This window comes from Lathamus discolor, chromosome 2 (assembly GCF_037157495.1).
Source record: "Lathamus discolor isolate bLatDis1 chromosome 2, bLatDis1.hap1, whole genome shotgun sequence".
Lineage (NCBI taxonomy): Eukaryota > Metazoa > Chordata > Aves > Psittaciformes > Psittacidae > Lathamus > Lathamus discolor.
Genome location: NC_088885.1, coordinates 100,198,642 through 100,224,395, shown reverse-complemented (window position 1 = coordinate 100,224,395; position 25,754 = coordinate 100,198,642). Strand labels below are relative to the sequence as shown.

At 36.7% G+C, this 25,754-nt stretch overlaps 1 protein-coding gene across 2 annotated transcripts in view; it reads left to right on the top strand.

Annotated features, from left to right (window-relative positions):
* ZNF407 (zinc finger protein 407) overlaps positions 1-25,754 on the top strand; it is a 334,504-nt gene that overhangs the window by 16,589 nt on the left and 292,161 nt on the right. The window contains exons 1-3 of one of the 2 annotated variants that reach the window (XM_065667877.1): positions 5,293-6,091; positions 7,834-12,642; positions 18,525-18,639. In XM_065667877.1, coding sequence (XP_065523949.1) covers positions 5,932-6,091; positions 7,834-12,642; positions 18,525-18,639 — 5,084 coding nt within the window. In that variant the 5' untranslated portion in view covers positions 5,293-5,931. Of the gene's footprint in view, positions 1-5,292; positions 6,092-7,833; positions 12,643-18,524; positions 18,640-25,754 lie in introns of those variants that run through there. The other variant, XM_065667878.1, reaches the window with a different exon arrangement.

Sequence of the window (25,754 nt, the reverse complement as noted above, 5' to 3'; positions counted from 1 at the left end):
GATGTATATTCTAATGATTATATACTCAAATTGATAATAGTGTCAGCTGTCATTTCTGTAGATATGCTTACCAAAAGAACATGTAACACTTCTGTTTGATCTGCTTTTTTTCTCAGATGAAATGCAACTACTTCCTTGTGTGAAGTGGCCACCAGGTGTCATCAGAATGCTTTTATTTTTATTAGCTTCTTTTCTTTAGAAGCATTTGTACACTTTGTATTCTTCTGTGGAAACTTTGTTAACCTACCACAGGAATAAACCTAAATCTTTATGTTACTTGTTCAGCCAAAACCTGATGGAACTATTCAGCTGAGCTACTTGAATAGCAGCTGACAGGAGGAAAACAGGATGCACAACACTGAGAAGCCCGTGCATACATACAGATTGCTACGTGCATTCTTTGCCTGAGTAATTTAAAAGATGGCAATAAATACAGTAAGCTAAACCATGTAGGCCTGATTTACCTCCGTAGAAAGTCATTAAAGAGTTAAAGGCAAGGCAATTAAAATGATCAGTCAGAAAATACTGGTGTTTAAAGCATGATAAATTTCCCTTTCTACTTTCTGGCATCTTCCCTCCTTAATGCTTTTTCTAGTGTTGCTGTCCTGACTTCACACTGAATGTCTTTGTTGTCTCAGTTGTTTGTTTTTAATGAAATATTTATTTTATTTAGCATGACTTTTTGGCATACTTGCGTAATTGTGGATAAAATACATTCAAACTATTATCAGCCTATCTAATTTAAAATGGTATTGGTTAGGTTCTTTTTCTATATTCAGTGAGCTGTGCCTCATCGAATAGCTGGGTAATAAATAGCTGAAAAATACTCAGTATCTTTTTTTTGTTGTTGTAAAATAAAAACTGAGGAGAGTGTTTCAATATATAAAGGAAGCCTTTTTTACCTTCTTTCTGGCAAGAAAAACTTGCCTTTGTTTTTTTTTTTTTTTTTTTTTTTCTGATTTGTACTTCCCTTCTGCATCTTGGTTCAAGTTACTCAGAAAATGCATTCTTGGTTCTCAGCTGGCAGAGCGCTGTCTATTTGTGTTGGCCTTTTTACCTGTGCTGGTGCTGCTACGTCCTCAAGCCTGCTTAAGCTGTTAGTAGACAAGTGCATCTTTGGCTGTGGTGATGGAGGCCATTTGATACAGTAGTTTAAAACAAAGAGCCAGCAAAGCCATCTTTTTTTATCTTTTAGGTTTAATTTGGAGCAAAGGTTGATGGAGATTTAGTAAATATTGTCCGGTATTAAACAATACGATGTTGTTTAGGAAATTCATGCTCCTTATATTTTAAAGGATAACAGAGTCAGGGTCCACTACGACCAGGTTTCTTGGGTAAAATTTCCAAGAGCCAGTTTGCAAGTAACAGCAATTTCAACTTAGTTTCGTCTTTTGCTGGCAGGAAAAAGGAAGACTTCCGACATTTTTGAATCAGGAGTCAGTGATAGTGCCTGTGTACTTCTTCTGATGAATTCCAGGGTACTGTAGGGTGTGCGAGAGGGTACTACAGCTTGTGACAGAAAAGAGATTTGACCTGCATTTACTTTTTGCTTCTCTCTAGTTACTTTAACTATTGCAGATACATCAGTGTGGAAATTTCAAAGTCTTTAGTCTTTGAAAGACTGTAGCCTGTTTGGAAGTCTCCTGTGGATGTTCTGGTGTTCTAGCAAAACTTGAAGTTCCACCGTTCTTGAGCTGCAAGGGAAAATACGTGTCTGTAGCGGGTAGCATCGAATACTCCTCAAAATAAAGGTGATCTTTGCTCAATTTGAACAATAACCATATTGTCTTCTGTATTCCATTATTGAGGAGAGTATTTTCTTGGATTAGTTTCTCTGAAGGAAGTGGGGTAACTTTGTAAGGCCAGAAGACAGACCAATGATTTGATTTAGGAATGTTGTTATGCCCTTGAAAATGAGATGTTTGTTTGACACAAAGGTATGCTGAGATGAGTTGTTCACATTCAGTTTTGTGCAGGCTATTTAAGGAGCTCATTAAAATGATTTTGCTTCATTGTATCCATGATTTCATTGAAAGAATTAATTGTCTGAAAAAGGGGAATTTTTACTGGAAAAGAAAGAAACTCTGTTTCCCATGTGTCACATCCTTTATAAACACTGCAGACTGGGTATTGAATACTAGGAGACAATAATACTCTGACTGAGAAGTGCTTTGGGAATTCTAATGCCAGGATTAGCATACAAAATAAAAAACAAAGTGGAATTTAGTACTTTTAAATATACTTTCTTTGGCTCCTTCTGTACCCATCTCTACCCCTTCTCTTAAAGAGAAGTCAACAAAATTTTATTGAGCATCAAGTTAAGGAACTAACCTTTAGTTCATCATTCATATTACATGTCATTTTGATCTTAATTTAAGATTACTTTTCTAAATTTCATCTGAAGGTCTAGGGCAATGCGAGTCTTATACTGAAAGTCTTAGCTACACTGTCTCCACCTTTTGGCATAGAGGAATTACATGCTATTTTTTGGACCAGATGAAAAAATTAGAGAAAACACTCAAACTAAAATGTTCTGTATTTCCATAGAAGAAAACATCTTTTTGCAAATGGCTGGTGCTTTTGAATAGAACTGTAGCAGATACCATATCGATATGCAAAAAAGCTTTGTAGGGAGAATAGAAAAATCTGTGTTACTTGGTCAAAAATGGTGGTGGTGGCTCAGGAAGTGGTATTTTTCTCATTTTTGTATTTGTTTTCTTCTTTGTAGGTAGCGAGATTGTGCTGAATTTTGACTGTGGGATGTCTTTTAAATTAGATTAAACATTGAAAAAAACCATCCACGATTTGAAATCCCAATGCATGACAGAGAGGAATCTGTTAGAATCTGTTAGGAATCTGTTATATTGGTTTCTGTGACACTGCCAAAGTATTGTGTATTATGCAGTTGTAATTTAAAAATGTGTGTCTCTCCTCGTTTATTCTGTAAAGATTTGGATATTTGGCCTATGGAGTTGTAACATATGTAACAAACATTTTGCTTTTGAAGATCTTAAAATCATGTTTAACTTCCTTTGGATACTTGGAAAACTGTCGAAAAAATGTGTTATGTTAAACATGTAGCTCCTATTTCCAGCAGAATTACAGAGTTTAGCATTTTCTGTTCAAAAATGTTGAAACCACAGGAAGCTTCTTTCCAAAACTTGGTAACAGCAGCATGCTACAAAGAACCTTAAAATGCATTAGGTAATGTATGACTGTCTCCAAGCAGAAGAATTTGTTAACCTGAAGCTAATGTGGCAAATTAATTTTTGGTCATATCCTTTAAGAATCTGTTCAGCTATACTTGATTTATATGAACATTAACAAAAGATTTATGTCACAAAAAGTCAACCCACTTTTGAGTTAGAACAGCTTCATCCTGAACATCAACTATGATGTTAGGAGAGTGCTGTTTGACAGAACCAGGTTTTTAAACTATGGAAATACTGAAGATTTGATGCTGTCGGCTTAGCTGGGTTTGATCCTGTGCTCTGGTATTCTGCTGTGTTGTACCTGGTGATACCAGTGGTGCCTATATAAATCCTTTCTGGTTTATTTATGCAGTACATTAAGTGGTTTTGTGTCATTACACTTTAGATATCTTTTCCTTGTAAAAATGTAATCAGAATCTTTTAAAGGTAAAGGCAGAAGGAAGAGCCTGACAACTTCCATCTTGCATCAGTTTTAGTCTTGTTGGTTCGTGAATAAGGTAGTTCAAGAGCTATTCTTCCCCACTTCTACTGCTGTATGAGTTTGACAGCATTGCATTGATATCAAAAGGCTTAATCGGCCACACTAATAAGTAGGAGGTAGACTTAAGCATGTGCTTAAGCTGCCATGGCTACAGAGGGTTATTTGTTACATCTACAATGTGGTTTTAGTTGCCAGTTGATTTAATCAAATTCCAGGTGCTGATTCTTTGCACCAGGTGACGATCCTTGTGCCAGACTAAGATTTGATCTAAGTTTAATTTTGCAAAAAGAAACCCATTTAGCCTTATGTATTCTGTGGTCACTGGTACTGCACACACTTGGTGTACTGCTGATGCCTTCTCTGATTCTTTGGTTCCTGTGTTAGTACCAACTGTAGGCTAGCCCTTAGTTAATGTAGTGGCTTTGATGAGAGCAAAAGTGAATTGGTTTATGTAGGCTGAGGATTAGGACCACCCACATTTGTGACCAGTTTGTTGCTTTGCCTTTGTCTTCCTGTCCTGTGGCAGCTTTCAGGAGAGAAGCTTACAGCAGGGGAAGCACTATAGGCTCCTTCTGCCTAGAGGAGGCTTATGGTATGCTGAATGCATTCTTCAAGTAGTGATAATCAGTTGTGCAATAAATCTATGCAGGAAGCTGGGAAGAGATCTGCCCACAAATCCCTTTGGGTGTGAGGCACTACTCTCCCATCAAGGAATCTGAGGTATATGTTACTGAAATTGTGTTAAGAGACACAGCTGTGTTATCTGAACAAGGATCACAGTGGGGAGAAACAGAGACGTGGTTCAGTGTTGAGGTCTAGCTCTTGTCTGAGATGTGGAGAACTGGCCACAGCTCAGCAAATTGCTGTCTGTAGTCCCAGCAAAAAGTCGTGACTCTAGCTGTTAGTGTCTGCCTCAGGAGATGTGCTCTTGTCCTAAAGGTAACTTTAAGAGAGAACGAAATTAAAGGCAATATAATTCCTTAAGTTAATTAATATAGGGGTAAATTTTGAGAGACAACAGCAACTGCCTCATAGTTGTTTTCTTTCATTCGAATTCTTTCTGGGTTATGGTATCATGCAGGTGCAAACTCCCATGTGGTGATATTTTGACAGTTTATATGGAGGTGGCACAGAGGCAAATTTAACTCTGGGAAGGATACAGGGGAAGATTGTTTTCATGAAAACTCAGATGTGAGATAGAGATGAAACTGGTAAAGGCGTATCATTAATTGTTGCTACGCCTAACTTGTGCTGTGCGGCCAAGTAGCTATTGCCTTGATAATACTTATTATTAGTTGTGGGGATAGACATGTTGACTTCATTAGGAGTACTACCTGTAAATGAAGCAGAGTGGATTCCAGGTCTGCATGCTATAAGTTTGTCATGAAATAAAGATGGAGGTAAGTGTCTCTGTTTACTCTTGGTTTGGAGAACTGGAGGAATTAGGCAAGAAGGCTGGGGCATAAGGCCTTCTGCATATTTGTGTTAGATATGTAACTATTTTAATTTCATACTGAAATTATTGGCAGCACTTGTGAGACGTGTTTTGCTTTTTTCACAACCGGTTTGTAGCTGTGAATACAGAGTTTACAAGATAAAAAATTAATTTCTTTTTTTTTTTTTCTTTCTCTAAGTGCTTGGAAAAATCCTAAATGGTGCAGTACAGTTGAGCTAAAGACAAGGTTGGGTGTCAGAACTGGGTCTGTGATCTGAGATTTTTGGTAGAGCAAAGCAGGCTGAGCTTCTATTGGCGAGTGGAACAAATACGGAGAAGTAAGGCTAAGCCTGCAGATACTGTATGCAAATAATCAGCCATCTCTTTTGAGGTGATGGGTGACTAGTGGACATGTGCTGTATCTGTGCTGGTGCAGCAGAAAAGGCATGTTCTGAGACTGCTGATACCTGTCTGCGACAACCTGGAGGCATCCACCTGCAGTGACCACTGTGGCTTGCAGTTTGTGTCAGAGGTTGATCTTGGTGTGACAGTACTTAAAGGTTTCAATTAGATTATAGGATGGCTTTAAATGGGCACAAAGCACGTCAGAGGAAATATGGTGTGGAGCCACCACTCCTTTATTTATTAATATGTCTTGGATGTATGAATTTCTGCTGATGGAGAAACCTTAATTACCCCGATAGAACCTTTGATAGTGGAAATTTCCAGTGGAGGTATTGGTGCACTGCCAGTCAGGCTCTGATAGATCACATGGTCCGAGAGGAGAGTACCCCTTAAAGAAGATGGAGAACTGGTTTGAAATTGCAGATTGTCTTGTAAAGGAGCAAAAAAACTGCTGTTCTTCACCTCACCGTGCAAAGGAAGAGTGGTCCCAGTGGTGGGCTGGGAACCTGCCATGGAGGTCCAGCAAGGCAAAGGACCCACAGCTGCTGCATGCAAACAGTTAAGGATGGGTTTGTGGCATCCATCACTGAAGTAATTGTTTGATACTTTCCAAGTTATATAAATAAAACTTTACTGCATTTAAACAGCATAATTTTCATCTGATCTTTTTTTCTGTATCCCAAACAGTACTCATAAACCTTTTCAGGGCAAGCTTGCACTTCAAAGGCTTCACCCTCCTCTGCTATTAATTGCTGTTAGTGTTTTTGAATATACTGACAATATGCTGACTTAAACCAGCTGAGAATATAGACCTGATTGTTTTACTTCTGACTAATTGTGATAGTTTATATCATGATTTAGTGAACAAATTTAAATAATAGTGTATAAGAATCAAAAAAACACAGATAGAAAGGCAATATCTGTATCCTCCAAAGGGCTTTTGTGATCTAGAGGAGGTTATTCTCTTGTTATAGCTAGCTTGGTATAAGTTTGGTCAGTACTTTAGAGAGACCTACAGTTGAAAACCTAATCTATGTATGCAACAACTGTGCGCTCAATTCCTTATAGGCTTTCCATAAATTATTATTAAGCAGAAAAGCCTTTTTTTTTATTTCAATAGTTAATTAGTTCAACTGATTTGAGTATGTTTTCCCAGTTTAATGCTTTATTACTTTGTCCTCAGAAATAAGCAAAATTTTTTTTAGCATGTACTCGAAGAGTTTTTTTGTACCCTGTATTATCTATATCAACATTGCAATTACTTAATCTTGTCAGAAAGTACTTACAGCTGTGGTCATGGCCTCATTCAATGGGTAACTGAACAAAAACCTGGAGACTTGGATCTGCAGCAAATTGAGTTTTAAATCATAGTGTAAAGCATGTAGATAAACATTTAGTATTTAATCATCTGTTAAAATGAAATGCATTTCCAATTCTTCATCACTTCATATCAAAATGAAAAGGTAATAAATGTCAGGATTCAATCCTCATCCCTCTTATAATCTGTGTGGTAGCATCAGTTTTCTAGGGGTGACATCCTTTTGGGAGCAGGAAGATCTCACTGGGCAGTTGAACAAAAGCTTTGGGTAACTGGATTTGGATGGCTAGAGTTTGTGCTCAAAGGTGCTGCCCTTTTCTGCACTGCTGTTTCATGACTTCCCTCCTACCCCCTCATCTCCCACTCCCAAATGGGAAATGAATTTTTAAAGAGGATATTTTAGGAATTATGGTAACTAAACTTGCAGTATATTCTTTTAGAATGTGGCTTTATTTGTGTTTTCACTCTTTAGCAGGTAATCTAAGCAGGGGAAGGAAAGAAAGCTTCATATTTGCAATGTTTAAAATTTATGTTGGCTTTGTTTTGCTTGTTGTTGCAGTCATGGTCGTTTCCTCTTTGGAGCTTTTAAATTTGGGAAACTGCATTTTTATTCTAGGAAGAGTTGAACATACCATGACTAGTTCCCTGAAAGCTGTTAGTGTTTCATGACCTAAATGTGCTTCCAGAAACAAAGGTTAGGCTTGTCTGCCCAGATTTAAGTGTGTAGCAAATTACTTCATTACACAAAAACTACCGAAGCTGGTCCTCACGCACACAGTGCTCACCACAGTGAGAGCTCTGTAAACAAGTGCCTAGAAGGTGGTTTGATTTTTAGATGTCATAAGTTTAGACACAAAGCTGAAAATGTAGCCTTGTATCTTTCATCGTGTTTGTCTTCTATTTGCTATATTGCTTTTTTTTCACTTGGCTCTTATGTTTTGGTTGTGCACGAAATACTAATAACAACTCTTTTGTTTTACAGGTACTAAGCCAAATGATCTGCAATTTATAATATCAATGTTAAGAATGGATGGGGAGGAAAATAAGAGAGATGTTGTTGATGAGAGTTTACAAACTCAGTTGACAGAAGAATCCCAGAGAAATACATCAGGAGAAAATGCTGGATGTGACTCTTCGTCTCAGCAGAAAACAAAGCTTGTATCAGATGAAGTGTTCAGGGACCTTGACAAGAAAAGAAAAGAGAATGGCACAAACAAAAGGGCACTGTCAGGATCACCAAACCCAGATGCTGTTGTAGCAGACAAACATAAAAATGTCTCCAGAAAAAGAAAGCAGAGTTCTTCAGAAGACATGAAAGATAGTGAAAGGAAATTTCACAAAGTTGTAGCTGGAGAAGTGGGTAGTATTGTAGCTGGAGCTGTAAAGAGGGAAGGAGTCACCAGTTGTCGTGGTGATGAAATACTTAATTCAAATTTCCTGTGCCTACATTGTGATTTCAAATGTGCTGATGGTGCCATATTGAAAATTCACAAGGAAAATAAACATCCACAAGAGGAGCCAGCTGGTGTTCATGATAAGTTGTGTTCTTCAGAAGAAGTCAGTATTGGTTATGCAGTTGGAAGCATAGACAGAGATTTCAAAGGCAGAATGAGTGATCAGTGTTTACCTTCCTGCTCTGATAAGGAAAACAGTAAACGAGAAATTTCCTCTAAACTATCCAAAGAGCAAACATACCCTCACTGTAGCTGCAAAGCTGAATGTAGTTCAACGTTACATATGCATGTCCAGCAAGATCATGAGAAATCCAAGATGTTTTGTTGTGAACTTTGTGGTTTTCAGAGTGCTGAGGAAAATCTCCTAAATTCTCATTTCCTTGGCAAGACTCACCTTCGGCGCCAAAATCTTGCTGCACGGGGAGGATTTGTACAAATATTGACAAAAAAATGCTCCAAAAACCAACGATCTACTGCAACCAAAGAAAGGAATGTCAGAGCGAAACCTGGGACCAGTAAATTAAGGGCAAGGGCTGCTGATGCAAAAGAATTAAGTGTTTGCAGTGCACCGGAAGGCTCAAAAGTAAGCTTGTCTAAACAAAATGATGGCACTGAACTGATTGAAATGATACCATCTTCAGATGTTCCCACTGAAAAAACAGATACTATGGCAGAAGAAACATTTATTTCTTCTGCTGTAGAAGAAAATTATGAAGTCTGTACTGAAAAAACAGAAATACCAGGACCCTCAGAAACTATCTTGCAGAAAACAGAATTGCCTCCAACTACCAGAAAGCCAGTTGTTAGCAGTTTAAACTTGACAAGGAGATTTGATAGACCGGACTGTAGAAGAAACATTGTCTTGTTAAGGTCTTCATTTGGACAGAGTAGGTCTTTTAAATTCAAGAGGCAGGTTAAAAGAAGGTACAGCTTGCTGGGAAATTTTAAGAGAGGCAAGTTGGAAACTCAGAGACTACACGTGAAGCATATCTCCAGCACAGAGTTTAAATCTGGTGATTCAAGCTGTATGTCACAAACAGAATTAGAAACAGATGCTGGAGGTAAAGGTAATAATACTTCAGAAATTCAAGATCTTACTGAAGATAAGCCAAATACCCCTTCTTCCAGCAGTACACATACTAAAGATTGTGATGTTAACCTTACTGCTGATCACAGTGTTCTTCATACTTGCACTGATTGTGGTCATGTTTTTCAGAACAGAAAAAGTTTGGAAGTTCATGTTGAAAAGCTTCATACAAAAAAGATCCAGTTTCATTGTCAAATGTGTAGTTATTCCTCTGGAGTCAGGGAAGACATGAACCAACACTCTCAGGACAATAAACACCAGATGGGTGGTTGTAGCTTTAATTGTCAACTCTGTTCATTTACCAGCTTGAACGTGATCAGCCTTCAAAGCCACATGAGTGAAGCGCATAATATGTCCCATGGTTGTCCAACTTGCATTCTTTTTTTTCAAATGGAGGAAGAGCTGATAAAACATCAAAAAAATGAGAAACATGATGGTTCAGTCTTTCAGCAAGCCACTCCCCTGGATAACAGTGATCAGACCTTGCAAGTGCCAACTTATGCTGACTCGTTATCAAACAATAGCCAAAATCTTGCAAAGGAAATGGAAGTATCAATGAAAGCAAAACCTCCAGACCCTTCCTTCATAAACCATAAAAATGAACTAAAGCATTCTGTTCTGAATAAGCCCCAATTTCAATGCAAAAAATGTTTTTATAAGACAAGATCTTCCACGGTTCTTACAAGGCACATAAAACTCCGACATGCACAGGAGTATCACTTCCTTTGCAAAGCATGTAATCTCTACTCACTGAGTAGGGAAGGAATGGAGAAGCATATCAAAAGAAGCAAGCACCTTGAAAATGCCAGGAAAAACAACATTGGACTACTTTTTGAAGAATGTATTGAAAAGGTTTGTGTTGGCATTGGTGGTATTAAAACAGTAGTTGATCCTTCCATTTCTGGGAGTGGGAATACAGAGTTAGATAAAGAAATTATACATGTTTCATCCTCTTCCATGGAAAACGTATCAAGAAATAAGGAAATCATTCCACTTGATCAAAGGATTGCTGAAAATGAATTGGTTTTAGCTAGTGCACCCAAAAGAGGGAAACCCAAAGGCACTCTTTCTAGGACATGTAGCCATTGTGGTCTTTTGGCCTCCAGTGTTACAAATTTGACTGTTCACATCAGACGTAAACATAGCCATCAGTACAGCTATTTGTGTAAGGTTTGCAATTATTACACTGTAACCAAAGGAGACATGGAACGCCATTGTGCAACCAAAAAACACAAAAGTCGTGTTGAAATAGAAGGACCTGGAAAACAGAGCTCAGACATCATCGTTAGCCCTAAAGGAGGTAATTTTGAATCCATGAGCAAGAAGAGTAACAGCCCCATGACTGCCTTGTATGAACATGTTGAGGATGGTAACCAGTCATCAGATTTGGAAAATTCTGTCTTAGACAATCAGGAAGTTGAGCAAGAAGATGCTGAGCTAAAAGTTGTAAATGCCAGTAGGCTACGAGATTTGGAGCATACTAGCAATCCATTAAATATAAACCAGCACGTGTTTCTGGAACCAGCGAGGGTTACACAAGATGGTGACCCATGCCTCCAGAAAAGAGCATTGGGTGCAGGTGACAATAAGTGTGTCCACTGCAGCTTCGTTGCTCATTCTTCTTCTTCTTTAGAGCTGCATGTGAAGCGAAAACATACGAAACAGTTTGAATACTACTGCATGGCTTGTGACTACTATGCTGTTACTCGTAGAGAGATGATTAGGCATGCAGCAACAGAGAAACATAAAATTAGAAGAGAATCTTATGTTTATTCTTCTGGGGAAGAAGCAAACACAGCAAATATCACTAAAGAAGGCACTGCTTTGTCTCAAGAGAAGCACCATCACAGTGCAGGAGAATCAAAAACTGTTTTAGGTGAAACAAAATGTGCCAGTGATGCAGCAGAAGGTGATCATATGAGTAAAAGTTTAACTGAGTGTACTGTCTCAGATGACTGTGCATCTTCAGGAATGCCTAAAGGAGGTGATTCCAAAGATACAGTAGAAGGTGAACTTGAAGAGAAGTCTAAAAATGGAGGAGAAAACCATTTTTGTGAAGGTTTCCAGCAAACTCCTCAGAAAGGTAAACTTGACAAGGAAGTATCAGTTAAAGAAACAGGTACTAGTGAGTTGCAGCAAAGTAGGCATGGTCAGGCGCTGCTCAACTCAGATGATGATTGCACTGCAGAAAATCAAAATAGATCAAGCAGCCCAAACTTGAATTCAGGAAAAGGTGAGGAAAGCTTGGAAGCATGTAAGGAAAATCCTGAAGTAGAATGTAGAAACACAGACATTCTCAAAAAAATGCCACTGAAAAGCCCACTTATGCTAACTCTTCCAGAAACAAGTAGTGCAGTAGAGCAATCAAATTTTGCTGGAAATGTTGGAGAAATGGTACAAAATATACATAGTTTAGAGGGTGACAGAAGTTTCAAAGAGGATCCTACTGGGGAGGAGGAAGAAGCCGTTATGGAAGCACAACATGAAGCAGAAGTAACTATAAATAACAATGCTTGGGAGGCAGATGGCTCAACAGCTGAGGGCATGCAAGAAAGTAATAATGAGGCTTTGGGAACGGTTATCAGTGCTGATGATAAAGGAAAGGCAATGCAAAATTTTGGCAAGTTTGATTCTTCTATAGTGAGGTTAAAAAGCCATCAAGATGGGGAGGTCACTGACCATTCTGCTGAAGGACAGATGTCAAGTGGAGTGAAGGCTAGAGAGCTCACAGTGAAAGCAGACCCTTCACCAAGTGGTGGGAAAAAAAAGCCAGAAGGAATTTCCCTTGGGGAATTGACACGTATTCGCTGTGATGACTGTGGTTTTCTAGCAGATGGTTTGAGCGGACTAAATGTTCACATAGCCATGAAGCATCCTTCAAAAGAGAAACATTTTCATTGTTTACTGTGTGGAAAATCATTTTACACAGAGAGCAACCTTCACCAGCACTTGGCCAGTGCCGGGCACATGCGGAACGAGCAGGCAAGCGTGGAGGAGCTGCCTGAAGGAGGCGCTACCTTTAAGTGCGTGAAGTGCACGGAGCCCTTTGATTCGGAGCAGAGCTTGTTTCTCCACATCAAAGAGCAACATGAAGAATTGTTGCGGGAAGTGAATAAGTACATTGTGGAAGACACTGAGCAAATAAACAGGGAGAGGGAGGAGAACCAAGGCAATATCTGCAAGTATTGTGGGAAGATGTGTAGAAGTAGCAATTCCATGGCCTTCCTAGCTCACATCCGTACCCACACAGGTATGGAAATGCTCTCTTTGCAAGTGGTCCCTTTCAAGCAGAGTAAATTATACCACTGGTCTTTTTCTGTTTGTTAATCTCTTTAACATTTCTTAGGAACTGGCAAGCATATCACCTAATGAGCCCCCAATGAAATTCAAAATTGCCAAAATGGGTATGAAAAACAGTGATCAAAGGTCAGAAAATATAAGAATATTGTTAAGTGCAGTCACCCTTCTGCTTTTGGTTTCATATAGAGAGATTTTGTTTCCTTTCATCTACATTGTAACCATTAACTGGTTCTTAAATGTATATAATGAAGCAGTGGTGGTTTGAGAGAACAATTAGCTGCTCTAACTTCCTCTTCCTTGCAGTTGTTTAATATCCAAATTGTTTATTTCATTTCAATTCAGTGACACTTTCAGCATTACATAATGCTTCAGGATAGACATCTGATATTGCATCATTCCTAAATAAATGCCAGTAAGAAGCAGCAAGAGGGTTTTTGGTTTGTTTTTTTTTTTTTTAAGGAATAAGTTATGGGTATTGGAATTGGTCAGCCTTTTTGGAAGGTAGCATGTAATGCTGATGCAGTGCACAGGGATGTAGCATCTGATTTAGTTTCTGTGCTGATCACACTTTCAATTCATTTTTATGTTTAATTTTAAGTGGAAAATTTAAAAACATTTTTGTAGAAAAATGCATAAGCTGCAGTTCTAAATTTATGTAAAAATTCACTGCGATGTTTCTATAAACCTGCCATACATTCTTTATTTTAAATAGACAGCTTTTCTAAATCACTGAGCTCTGCTTAGACAAGTGGTGTCTCTGTGGTTGAATTTATGAGTGGATTTGAATAATAAATTCACATTTCAATGAACATATTTTCATTAAAACTGTAAGGTTTATTTTACTGTACTTTTAAATAATGGCTTATTATGGAAGCTATAGTTTAAATTCATGCAGTATTTGAAACTTAGTGCATGGTTACAAGGAAGAGAACAAAAAGGTAAGAAAAAAGAAACAGAATGGTGATTCCTGGCATAATCCTAAAATAGTTTTGTAAGGGTTTTTTTATGAAAAGGCAAGGGCGTGACTGGACAACAAAGTTTAATCTTGGGGAACACAGACGTATTTCAAACCTTTCAAAGTATTTTGCTATAACTTGAGTATTTATGTATACCAGTAACTCACATACTTAATACTTCCAGCAGTACTTCTGTCCTGTCAATAATGTAGTTATCTGTATTGCTTCAGCTAATATCCCAACTTTGAATGCAGTGTTAGGTCTTTAGAGGGATGCTCGTGTTCACATGGTCAGAACAGCTGTATAAGCCCTTAATATGCCCTCTTACGGCAGATAAAACTGAATAAAACTAAGGGGGAGGATGCTAATGGAGCTCTCTTTAGAATTCTTTATGCAACTGTCTGGTCAAGACATGTTGCTTATAATTGATGTGTCCATTACTTGAATTCTCTTGTAATTATAGTCAATAAGTCTTGTAAATGTGTTAAAGCTCACTAAAAGCATACAAATTCAAGAACAGAGTAAGGCTAATAATTTAAAATAATCAATGTAGGCATTTCAGCACTTAATTTCCCTTGTGTGTTGATAGCTGATCATTCTTAATCCATTAAGATTTATTTAGTCGTTTACAATGCAAAATAGGTTTGCACTGGTCACTTGTGCCATTTGAAAATGTCCACCAGGTTAAGTGCAGAATGTAGTCCATTAGTCTTCCTTGACTATATGTATTAATTGCATTTAAAATCAAGTTAATGTGGATGTGAAAGTGAGGTAACTATCAATATATGACAAAGCAACCCTACTTACATAAGTTACATCATTGATTGTAACATTTAGTAAAAGTTAGTGTACTTTTTAACATCTTGTGTGTAGGTCTTATCATGAAGTATATTTTTATTGTGCTTTTGGATGGCCCTAAATACGCAAAGCAGTAAAAGGATACATTTCATTTTCCAAGTCATTTTTCAGTGGTTTGTGTAGGGGAGGTATAGAAGGGTTACAGAACAGAGTTTTATCTGCCCTCTTTCTCACAGTACCTTTAAATGAAATTCTTTTCTTATGCTTTGCTTATTCACATAAATAGTAATGTGGAGACTTTTATTAATACTTAATGGGACGAAGGCTTTCTCTTCCAATCTGTGTTTTCATATTTGTGATTTCCTTTGTGACTTACAGAACCTTTTCTTCCGATCTTCCATCACAATGGATGCAGTTGAATAAGAAACAAATCTTTTTGGGTTATTGGAAGCGGTGGCAGGGGGAACTGACCTACTCCACCAACTGTATATAAACTGGCTTGTAACATTGGTGAGGCAAACCCCAGTATTTCTAGCTTCTCACCTGTTCCACGATAAGAGCAGATACATAATAGGAGCAGAGCTGCACATTTTCCCTGTTATTGTTCTGATTATGTGCTTTTTTAAGAAAAGCTTTCTTCAGCATCTGGATGTGCGTATATATTTACATGTATGGATGTGTAACCATATCCAAGTCCTTGCCTTTTTTATTGAGTAATTGGTGACAGTTTGGGCAGGGGGGAAGGGAAAGGAAAGGTATGGAAAGATACAACTAATATTTCCATTAATAGAAAAATAATATCTCAAAATACCGTTAAATAATGTAGGAGATTTTCACATTGCAAATGAAAGGGAAGCTTTGCTAGAGAGGACATAACAAGTAAGTCCATCACATTTTGACAAGTGAAAATGAGGAAGTGTAAAGGAAAATAAAAAGAGTAGTAGAGGTGGAAGACTTTTTAGTTCGCAGTTGATGGAGGTCCCATAAACTTAATTAACAATCAACATCTAAGGAAAAATCACCTGCAACCACATCATCTTTGTTTTGTTTCTCATCAGATTTCTCAGTTAATGTAAGGTTTGCTCAATGCACGTGTGGTATCTACTCCCTGTGTCCTAAACACATGGGGAAATGGTATGATGAGATTTCACGTGGCTCTGCTTCATTTGCATTGGGCCTGATCTAGGGAGACAGCTATACCTGCAGGTGCAGGTGCTGTTGCCTTTGGCTAGTTTAAAGCTGAGGCGGTGAATGTTTCTTGTAGTTTTTGGGTCTCCATTGTCTTAATGTAAAAGAAGGACTGTGAACCTCAGTCTTTTTTGTAAAACAGTCCTATGGTTTGTGTCTGTCTGACCTAAACTCTTAATCTATTTCCAAGTTTGTGGGTTTTTGTTGTTATTGGGGGTTTGTGTTCGACCCCCCCCCCCCCCCCCCCCCAATTCTTTTGTTAACTGCTGCCATCATAAAATGTCGCTTTGTTTCCATGCCATAACTTGTGGATAAAGTAATTCTGTGGCTTTTTTCTTTTTCTTTTTTTTTTTTTTAACTAATTTGCTGGAAAGATGCTATATTTAAAGTATTTTTCTCATTTTTCTATGACTTAAAAGCAAAGCCAAGTGTGAATCCAATAGTGTCACATTTAACACAGCATGAGAACCATTAAAGTTTGTGAGAAGTGTGGCTAACAAACGGTTAATTGCTTCAACATTGTTTCAGTCTGAAATTAGCCTTATAGCAAACACAGATTTATGTTTTTTTTGCCCCATTAGTTCAACTCTTAGTCTAACGTCTTCATCTCAAGTATAAAATTTTGGATTTTTCCAGCAAAGAACATCCTGGAACAAATTTGGCACCAGCAGTCTAAAAGGGAGGTGCACTGCTTTTGTTTCAGGTGATAAATCCCGACTGGAGCCTGCCAGCACTTGAATTTTCATGGAGTTTAAATGGAGATGTTAACAGATATTCAGCTCTGTATCTGAGAAATAAATAAAAAAACCCTCAAGGCCTCACTGATTTTTGGATGAGAGCAGTCAACAGAATAATGCATTTCTGTATTGTCAGCACACTGTAGCTACAATTGGTCTGAACTTGAGTTCTTCACAAAGGAGTCATGTAAATGGAAAACAGCAAAGGTCTTGTATGGAAGCCCTGTGGGACACCTGCAGTAACAGAATGAGGAACAAATTTACAATTTAATCAGTAGGAGAGAAACTAAGGGAACATAGGATTGAATCCACACGGTATTTGAATTCTATGACAAAAAAGAGCAGTATAAACAACAATGGATTTTGAAATCCTCCCCAACTGTGGCCTTGATGTTATTAATTGTGCAATTAGTCTTTAAGATCGTAAGTTAAACCGTCAACTTTTAATACTCTATTAATGCAAAGATAGGCTTTTTTAAAAGTATTATTTGCATGGGTCTCCTTATAGAATGCAGTGTTGATTTGAAATGTCACCAAATTAATGATTAATTTAGTTTTATCAGGATCATTTAAATAAACTGCATTTTTTTCACTGTGATTGATAGAATGTGATTGCTGTTAGCTGCAGTCTCAACCTGCTTTTGACATTTAAACTTATAAAGCTGACTAGATATAACCATTCAGGTGCTAAATATATTTTACATCTACTTCCAACAGTAGAAATGGAAGTATTAAGAGATCTGGCTTCATTGTCATTGAACTGTGAAATATTCAACCTTGTCTGCCTGTGCTTAGTACTGTTGACTTTTTTATTTCAGTTAGGAGATTAAAATTAAATGCTTCATTTTTCGTCAGCTTTTGGGAATTAAATTGAAATTTAAGACTCTAAAAATTTTTACTAAGATCCTCAATTGCAGCCCGGTTTCTTGGAGGATATTCTGTTTTCAAGGGCAAAGCAAAAAGGTTCATTGATCAAGTATGATATAGTGCAATATTTTTCTTATCAGAGCTCTTTATGTATATTTATTAAAGATCACATATTTCATACTATGCTTAACTGTACTAGAAGAAGTACTTCACAAAACATACACTAAATGTAATATGGAGACTCTGTGACCATATTGTACTTGCTTTTAACTGCAATTCTACGATTTTGATTTACTGATTTACGGAATTACTGGTCAGAAAATTGAAAAGTGCTACAGCATGCTTTAAAATGGTGTTGCTGCATAATAACATGGGGACCGACATGTGCCTAGTTTAACTATTTCAGTAAAAGAATAGTTTTTCCATCCTTGAGAGAGGATCACTGTTAATTAAGACAGACAAATAATTTGACTTTTTGCTGAACTGATATGATACGAGACATAGGCTGGTATTTCTTCCTTGGAGAAATAATTTCAGAGTTCTTTGGTCTGCAGTATGCATTTAATATTAAAGTTTGTTCTTGAAATAAATAATAGCCAAAATGTCAATACTTCTGGTTTGCAGAATAATCATAAATTCTTGACCATAAAACAGTCATAAAGGCATAATATTTTATCCACTGTATATTCATACATTGCATGTCATTACAATAGCTAGGTGATGAATCATTTTCTCTGTGTGACAGAACAAATCTGAAATACCAATGCTAATGTGAAATCTATTCAAAGTCGGAAGACTTGTAAAATTACTTTAAATGCGTTTGCTTAAAAACTGAGTCCATTTTGCAGTTTACACCAATATCGAGCCACTTTAAGACCATCACCTGAGTTTTGTCATTTGGAAATGGGGAAAGGTGTAGAACAACTTTTGCCATCTTGTTGAAAGGTTATCTACCTACTCTGTTGTCTGCTCATTTTAATATTTTGTGAGTTTTTAAAATAATAATAATAATTTTAAAAGAGTAAATTATTCCTCAGAGTTAAGAGAGTAGTGATCTCGAACTTAAGGAAACTTTAATGAGTAATGTGTAGTATGTACCATCTGTGCCCAGGGAGTCATAAATTTATGTGCAAGATGCGGTTTTTTGTTAGGCAAAAATCTCAAACAGGTTAAATGTGGGATAGGCTTTTTTAAAGGTTATTTTTTTCCTAGGATTTTATATTTCTTTAACCATGGGTGATATATTATTCTAATTCAACTCATATCTTATGCTAAATTTTACTTAGGATCAAAGCCATTCAAGTGCAAGATATGCCACTTTGCAACAGCTCAGCTCGGAGATGCCAGAAACCATGTCAAGAGGCACCTTGGGATGAGGGAATACAAGTGTCATGTCTGTGGGTGAGTAAATTGAAACAGTCTCCACCATGGTTAACCAGGAGAAGAGTGCAGGATATGCATTGTTTCAGAATTGAAAACTGTGATGTGAGCAAGAGTGGCTAAAATTATGCATGCATATCCTCCTTTCCATTGTTATGGTAAATTCCTTAAATACAGTTATGACATTCTTTTCCCACTTCTAATCCTGCACTGAAGATGAGCAATTTTATGGGCTACAAGGTCAATTTGAACCTGTAATCTGTAAATTGACTAAATTATAGGATGTTCATTCACATTGCCAGGGAGAACTGTAAATTCCATTTAAAGACATAAAAAATATATAATATAGACTTTACTGTGTGGGGTTTTTTCTTTTGCTATACTGTTATAATTTTAGTACCATTAACAGATTTCTGGACTCCATTAGGGTTTTCATTCTTTACGAAAACAAAACAGAAGACTGATTTTTCAAACAAACGGATCTAAAGTATTGCAGGCATAAGACTTTAAAAATAAATTGAACTCTTTTATGTATGCTTGTGTTCTTGTTTGTCACCCCAAAAATCTTGTTTCTTACTTCACTGTTATTTTCTCAGAAGGATCGTTCATAATGTTTAATTGTCCTTCAAATGTGTTGCATTTAATAGGAGGCATTGAGACTCCTTAATGCAAAACTAATTAATTTAGCAGAAATGTTTAAAAGGTTTTAAAATGCCATGGCATATATGGTACATCATAGGACATTCAAAGTTGGATTTTAATACCCTAGTTCTGATTAAAAATATATTTTAATGTTATTATGCTGGAAAAATTAGCATCATATAAAAACATTTTACTCAAACCTATGTAACGCGCTATAGCAGTCTTATAGCTAATGTGTAGAATAGCACAGGTTCAATTAGATGAGGCAGTGCACACATGAATGGTGTAGTGTGATGCTGGGTATAATATTCAGCAGGAGGTGTTTTTTAGCCTCAGTATACCAATCTACTGCAGGACAAAGTGAGTTGCATATTTTAAGGGACAAGTGAATCTTCAGCTGGAGATGCAGCTGAGTGATTTTCACTGATTCATCTCTCTGTTTCTCAAATAATTTTGCATGCAGCATTATGAGATACTTGGGATGTTTTTACTGAAGAAAGTTAATTGCTGACTTCTTGAAACAAGAAATAAAAATGTATGAGCCCAATTCTTAAGACCACTGAATATCCATAGTACAGTACGTTGTGCTGCATTTTATTTTGCAGAATGTTTAACATTATGTGTGGTAGTCTATTTTATATTGTCTGACAAATCTTGTTTACTATCTCTGCTATATGAATTGTTAAGAATTTGGCATGGAAGATAGTTAACTGCAGATTCACAAAACTGTTTAGCTAAGGCTAAGCTCTGTTCTTTAGAAGTTGTCAACAAACTTGACAATGGTTCTTTATTCAATTCCCTTTTAACTTACAGTGAAAAATCATCATATTATTTGACTGAGAGAAGAAGTAAAAACCAAAACCTCAAAATAGCTAATACTGTATCTTTTCTAAGAAGAGAATTAAAATGATTAGGATTTCGAACAGTACCCCATTTTTTCTAAAGCTCATTCCTTCAGGACTGACATGTTCTTAGAATCTCTCTCTGAAATTACACAAGTTTCGGTTGCAATTCATGATGGCTGTGCAAGAGAGAGAGCAAAACATATATGAATGGTTTAAACTGTGGACTTGAATATTAGTCACTTTGCTTACTGTATGTTGCTGACATGTCGCACCTGGTAGCCAAGCAGGTACTAACTTTCCATTTTTGTGTAGCATTATATTGCTAATGTTCATGAACCACATGAAGCTGTGTTATTTAGATATGACAAAACAATCAGCTGAAGAGACATATGCCACAATACCCTCTGCTCACAAAAATCTGATTTATATACCTGTTTAAATAATCATGACATTTCACTTAATGAGCACCAAAAATTTTAAGAATTATATATTAACATGAATTAATTATATATTAACACGGATTTAATTGAAAAATACATTTTTATACTGTAGCTAGCAGTCCTGAAGAATTAAGCAGGATTTGAAGAAAGAGAAATGACCAGAGCAGTTTGAACCATAGTCCAAATAATGCACATGCCATCCTTAAATGTGCAAGAAGAGGAAGAAAAGCGTAATAGCCTGTGCTGTATTTCTGCTATTTTAATTGAAAGGATTGGGTAGTGTATAGGTTAAAAAAATAAAGTAGCAACATAAAAAAAAAAAATTGCTAGGATTGGCTATCGGATTAGTGGCACTATAGAGCATTGGTACATTAACACCACTGACAATGTCAATTCATTATCATTGATGGCTAAATAATCTTAGAAATGCTCAGTGGACCTATTAGTTCCTGAACATAAGCAGCTCATGCTGCATTTCTTCATTAGGTTTAATTGCTATAAATTTTACCTTTTTAAAAATCATGCTTTAAAAGGTGAAGTGATCTTTCAGGAACATTAACTCTGTAATTTTGTCACAAACAGAAGGTCCTGCACTATGTTTTCTTTTCTACAGTAGTTAATACTCTATCCTCTGACTTTTAGATTCATAGTAATAAGCCCTCTGCTAGTTGTGACGATAAATTTTGTTCCAAAAGCTTTTGAATGTGCTCGGGCACTTTGTAAAGGTGAAATGTCAGAGCAACATGGTGGTGTAGTGTGGTCTCAAAATACCGCTCCTTCCCCCCCCCCCCTTTTTTTTTCTCTTTTAAAAAAAACCCCAAAAATTCTCTGGAATTTTTTGTATTTAAAAAAAAAGCAGAAGGCTGCATCTTTTGTGTTGTTTTAGGAGGAGTTTGCTGTGTCTCAGTTTTCCAAATGGTCCTCATATTTACATGATACAAAGTACGCAGTATATAATTCACTTAGCTGTTGAAAAAGGCAGTAATTTTGCTGTGTTGTTTTATTTTTTTTTAAATTGAAGTTCAGGGTTTGTTTTTCTTCAGCTGCACAGCAGAAACTACATGACACAGAAATTGGACACCGCTAATGTTTTAACATTTGGAATAAACCGTCTGCTACTCATTTCCTTATCGCAGATGTGTGTTAATTGTTTTCTTTTCCATACCCATGGCTGTAAAATATATCCCATTATTTCAGAGGTAGTATCTATTTTCTGTGGGTAGCAAACTGCTGCCTATTTGAATTTAATTTTTGGAAGTCTGCCTCTGAAATTGGCTGATACCCTGGGTTAGATGAGCAAATCTTGGTTGCCCAGCATTTAAAAATCTTGTTTCATTTGCCTGGTGAAATGCTTATCATGCACTTTTTGAATTTTATGCCTCAGGTAGAACATGAAAAATGCATTGTTCTGCACTCGAGATTTTGAACAGAATTTATAGGCAATGTTTGATTTAAAAATGCATCTACTATTCCTTTGCATTTTTCTTCCCTTTGCTTTCAGAAACAGAGTTTTTGGGGATGTAGTTACATGTTTCAAGTAAGAGTGGCTGCTTCGTTTGTTTTTTTTCTTCTCTCTTTTATGGCTTCTTAAAAATCTGCTGAGGAAGATGGGTGTAAGGTAGGTTTGGATTTTTAGGAAACCTGTCAGTATCTAATACATGCACATAAACATTTTTTGCTACCTTCCTAAAAATTAAAAGGATATTGTAGCAATATCTTTATTATGTTTATTCCATATATAGCAGCAAAGTGTTTTAAGGAAGGAAAGTATTCGTATGCACCAAGGAATTTGGAAGGGGGTGGAAAACGTTGGTCATTTTCTGTATTTTGCCGAAGTAGTTGTTTCTTGTAGGGTTTTTTGTTTGTTTGTTTGTTTGGGGATTTTTTGGTTTTGGTTTTTGTTTTGATGTTTTGCTGGATGGAGCTATTAATCTTTTTTACTTTCTGCTCCTCAGTTCTCGATTAGCTTTGAAACTTCTTTTCCCAGTTAATTCTGGATATAAGATGTTCTGCTAAATAAGTGTTTTGCTAAATTTATTTATCTTTTAAAGCTTCATATAAACAAGCTTTCAGGAGTGTTATAGTGTCCCAGGCATGAAAATAACTTCACTTCTGCTGCTGCTGTTAATGCTAAGAGTAGTTCAGGGATCTTAATCTGTGTACAGTTCAGTATTTTAATGACACTGGTTGCTTTGAGAATGTCTAAAGAAAAATAATCACCTATATCAAGTATGGTGGCTAGTAGATCTTCGTACTTTATAGATAAGAATGTGCTTTCACCAGCTGCATCAAAAAAATTGGCTGTACTCCTGCGTGTGGTGTTCTAAAATATCTTTTAGATTCTCAGAATTTTTTTAACTGATTACTGTTAATGTCAGGCTACTTTTAGTGGAAGCCTGCTCTTAAGATTGCTTTTATCATGCAAAAAAGACTTGTTCATAAATGTATTGTAGGAGCAGGAAAAACGTTATACTTTCAAGGATGTCTTAATGTACTGTAATGTAAATTAATTATTTATACTTGTGCTGTTTAGGAAATCTTAAATAGAAAGTTACTACTCTAGTAAAACTATTTTTGTGTAGTATTACCTAGTTTTTGTGCATTAAAAGGGATCTCTGTGTAGATGATTATAATGTCACTTTCTGACCTTTGCAGCTTGAATAATTGTAAATCATTGCTTCATAACGTGTCAGAGAATGTCTGTACTAGGGAATTAAATGGCAGAATATAATAGACCAAATTATTGCCTGTCATGTTTTCAACAACACAGTTAGTATTTGAGTTACACTTAATCATTACGTGCATTAGCAACTTCATTGGAATCCAGCTTCAGGCTGAGCATGAAATACATTACATTATTTAAACCTCTAATGGTAGAAGTCATTTATTTGTGTTGAAGTGTACAACATGCAGAGTTTCATAAAGCAAGGAACACTTGAGAGCTTAATTTATCCAAATCAAAGCCTAAATGCAGATAAACACAAGTGGCAAAAATTAGTAATTTTTATAGGCTGGAAATATTTAAAAATACATGGTTGTGGGTAATTGTAGGCAGCAGGAATAAATTAAAATCACTATTTTTAGTCAGTTCTGAGAACTAAAACTGTTGTATACCTAACTCATCAAGTGCATCATGAAATTGCATTTTTGAACGAACAATTAATTACACACATCGTACATACAGATGTGTCCAAACAAAAAATATCTATTTGGTTCAGCTGTTCAGATCAGAGATGTGTGTGTGAAATGGCTGTTCCACATCCAGCTATTCTGAGTTTCTTTATCATCTGCTTTTGTTGTTTGGTCCTATCATACACTTGTGTCTACATTTACTTTAGTAAAGAAAAATGAGGTGAACCTACATAACGGCTTTCCAAACTTGCACACATTTTTAAAGAAATTAATAAGAAAATATTAGAAAAAAATATATGGAGTAATGTGTTATACTATCTTGTCAATTTTTTGTTCAGTTATTTATCATTTTATTACAATTGTAAACGCAACCTTCAGTACATAGTCTTTAGTTTTACTATTTAAGAAAACTACTTGAGATGGAAATTATTTACTTTTATTCAAAAAAGCTCCCAGCATCTTTAAACAACTGGTATGGATCCTATGGTCTTTTGTGCAAGACTCCTGTGGTCTGGAAGTCTGCCGTGGAGATGGTATGGAGTCTCGAGTGAGTGGGAGACTCAGGTACAGGCGCTGGAAGGACTCTTCTGTTCAAGACTGGTATTACAGCTGATACAGAGCATCCAGACCAACTTTCTGACTTAATAAAATGTGGTTTCAGCAATTTATATGCTAAATTGGATTATAATAATGATTTAGTTGTACTTGCTGAAGAGACAAGGTATAAAAGGGACATGAGAGTACGTGTTTGTACTCGAACTGGAGATAGTGATTCAGGCTAATATCCATGATCCATGCTGCGTGCAGTCCAATTCAGTGCACTTCCAAATGGTAATTATAGCAAGACACACAGCAGTGTGACCATGATATGTTTGGCACATGCAACTACTGCTTTTACAGACATGCATTTTTAATTTTGTACTTTCCTGTAGATTGCTCTGACATCCAGGATGTGTGTGTTTCTGTAAGGCCAAAGGTACCTCACTCTGAACACATCCTTCGAGAACAAGCCACTCCTGTGGCCACACGGGGAGGGTTTGAGCCCTTCCTCAGAGGGCAGGAGTCGTGACTGATGGGAAACAAGCTGATAGTGCAAAACCTGAGTTTTAACAGTTAGTGCTAAGGCAAGTGGCAGTCCTAAGATTTAGTATGCCTACTGAAAACCTATTCTGACCTTATATCCATGGTTCGGAGGATTGACCTAAGCATTGAGGAAGGTGCTGTTAAAAACTGCCTTCTGTTGGGAAAAGGAGATGGCAAAAAAAGTTGCTTACCATGAGAAGAAAGGAACATGAGCGTTTTTGGTACAGGTGGTACTGACAAGGTGAGAGGTTTGCTTGATTCAAATTTTGGATGTGTTCCTTTGTTGATAGGCTTGAGTTGCATGGTTTGGATTTATCAGAATTCAAAAGGTTTATCTTTGCTTTAGTTTTGATCATTTATGCGTAGGAATTGCATCAAGCTCCTGATTCAGCTGTGATTTGCCTTGGTGCTTTTAGTAAGTTTACTGTAAAATTTAGAGGATAAATAATTGAGCCTAATTTTTATCAATTCATGTCTGTTCCCTAGGGTTTGGTAAGGAAGTGGAATGTTACCCAGAAAGGGAAAAAATAGACTCTGATTTATGTTTTATTTTTTAGCTGTGAGATGTTGCAATGCCCTTAATTTTAACCAGATCTAATCTCTTGACTGCTGAATCAATCTGTTGGGGCATCTGTTTTTTTGTGTGTTTGATTTTACTTGCATCGAATGTATTACTGTAACATAGCTTCTTCAGTAGTTACTGCTCGATTCGTTGGAACGCCCCAGAATCTCAGAGGATGCACTGTGCAGTGCGTCCACATCTCATTTCCAGTTTAAATTGTCCATTTAAAACCCTTAACTTTGTTTTTCCTACCAGTGATTTTTCCTCCTGTTTGCACTGTAATGACTGGAAATTGTGTTTACTGGGTTTAGTACAAGCAGAATCAGGCCTATAGATTCTAAGCACTTCAGGACAATTAATCTTACTTCCTGTGTTTATTACAACCCTAGGCATCTTCTCGAGACTCAGTGATTAGTTTACTAGGGTAGAACT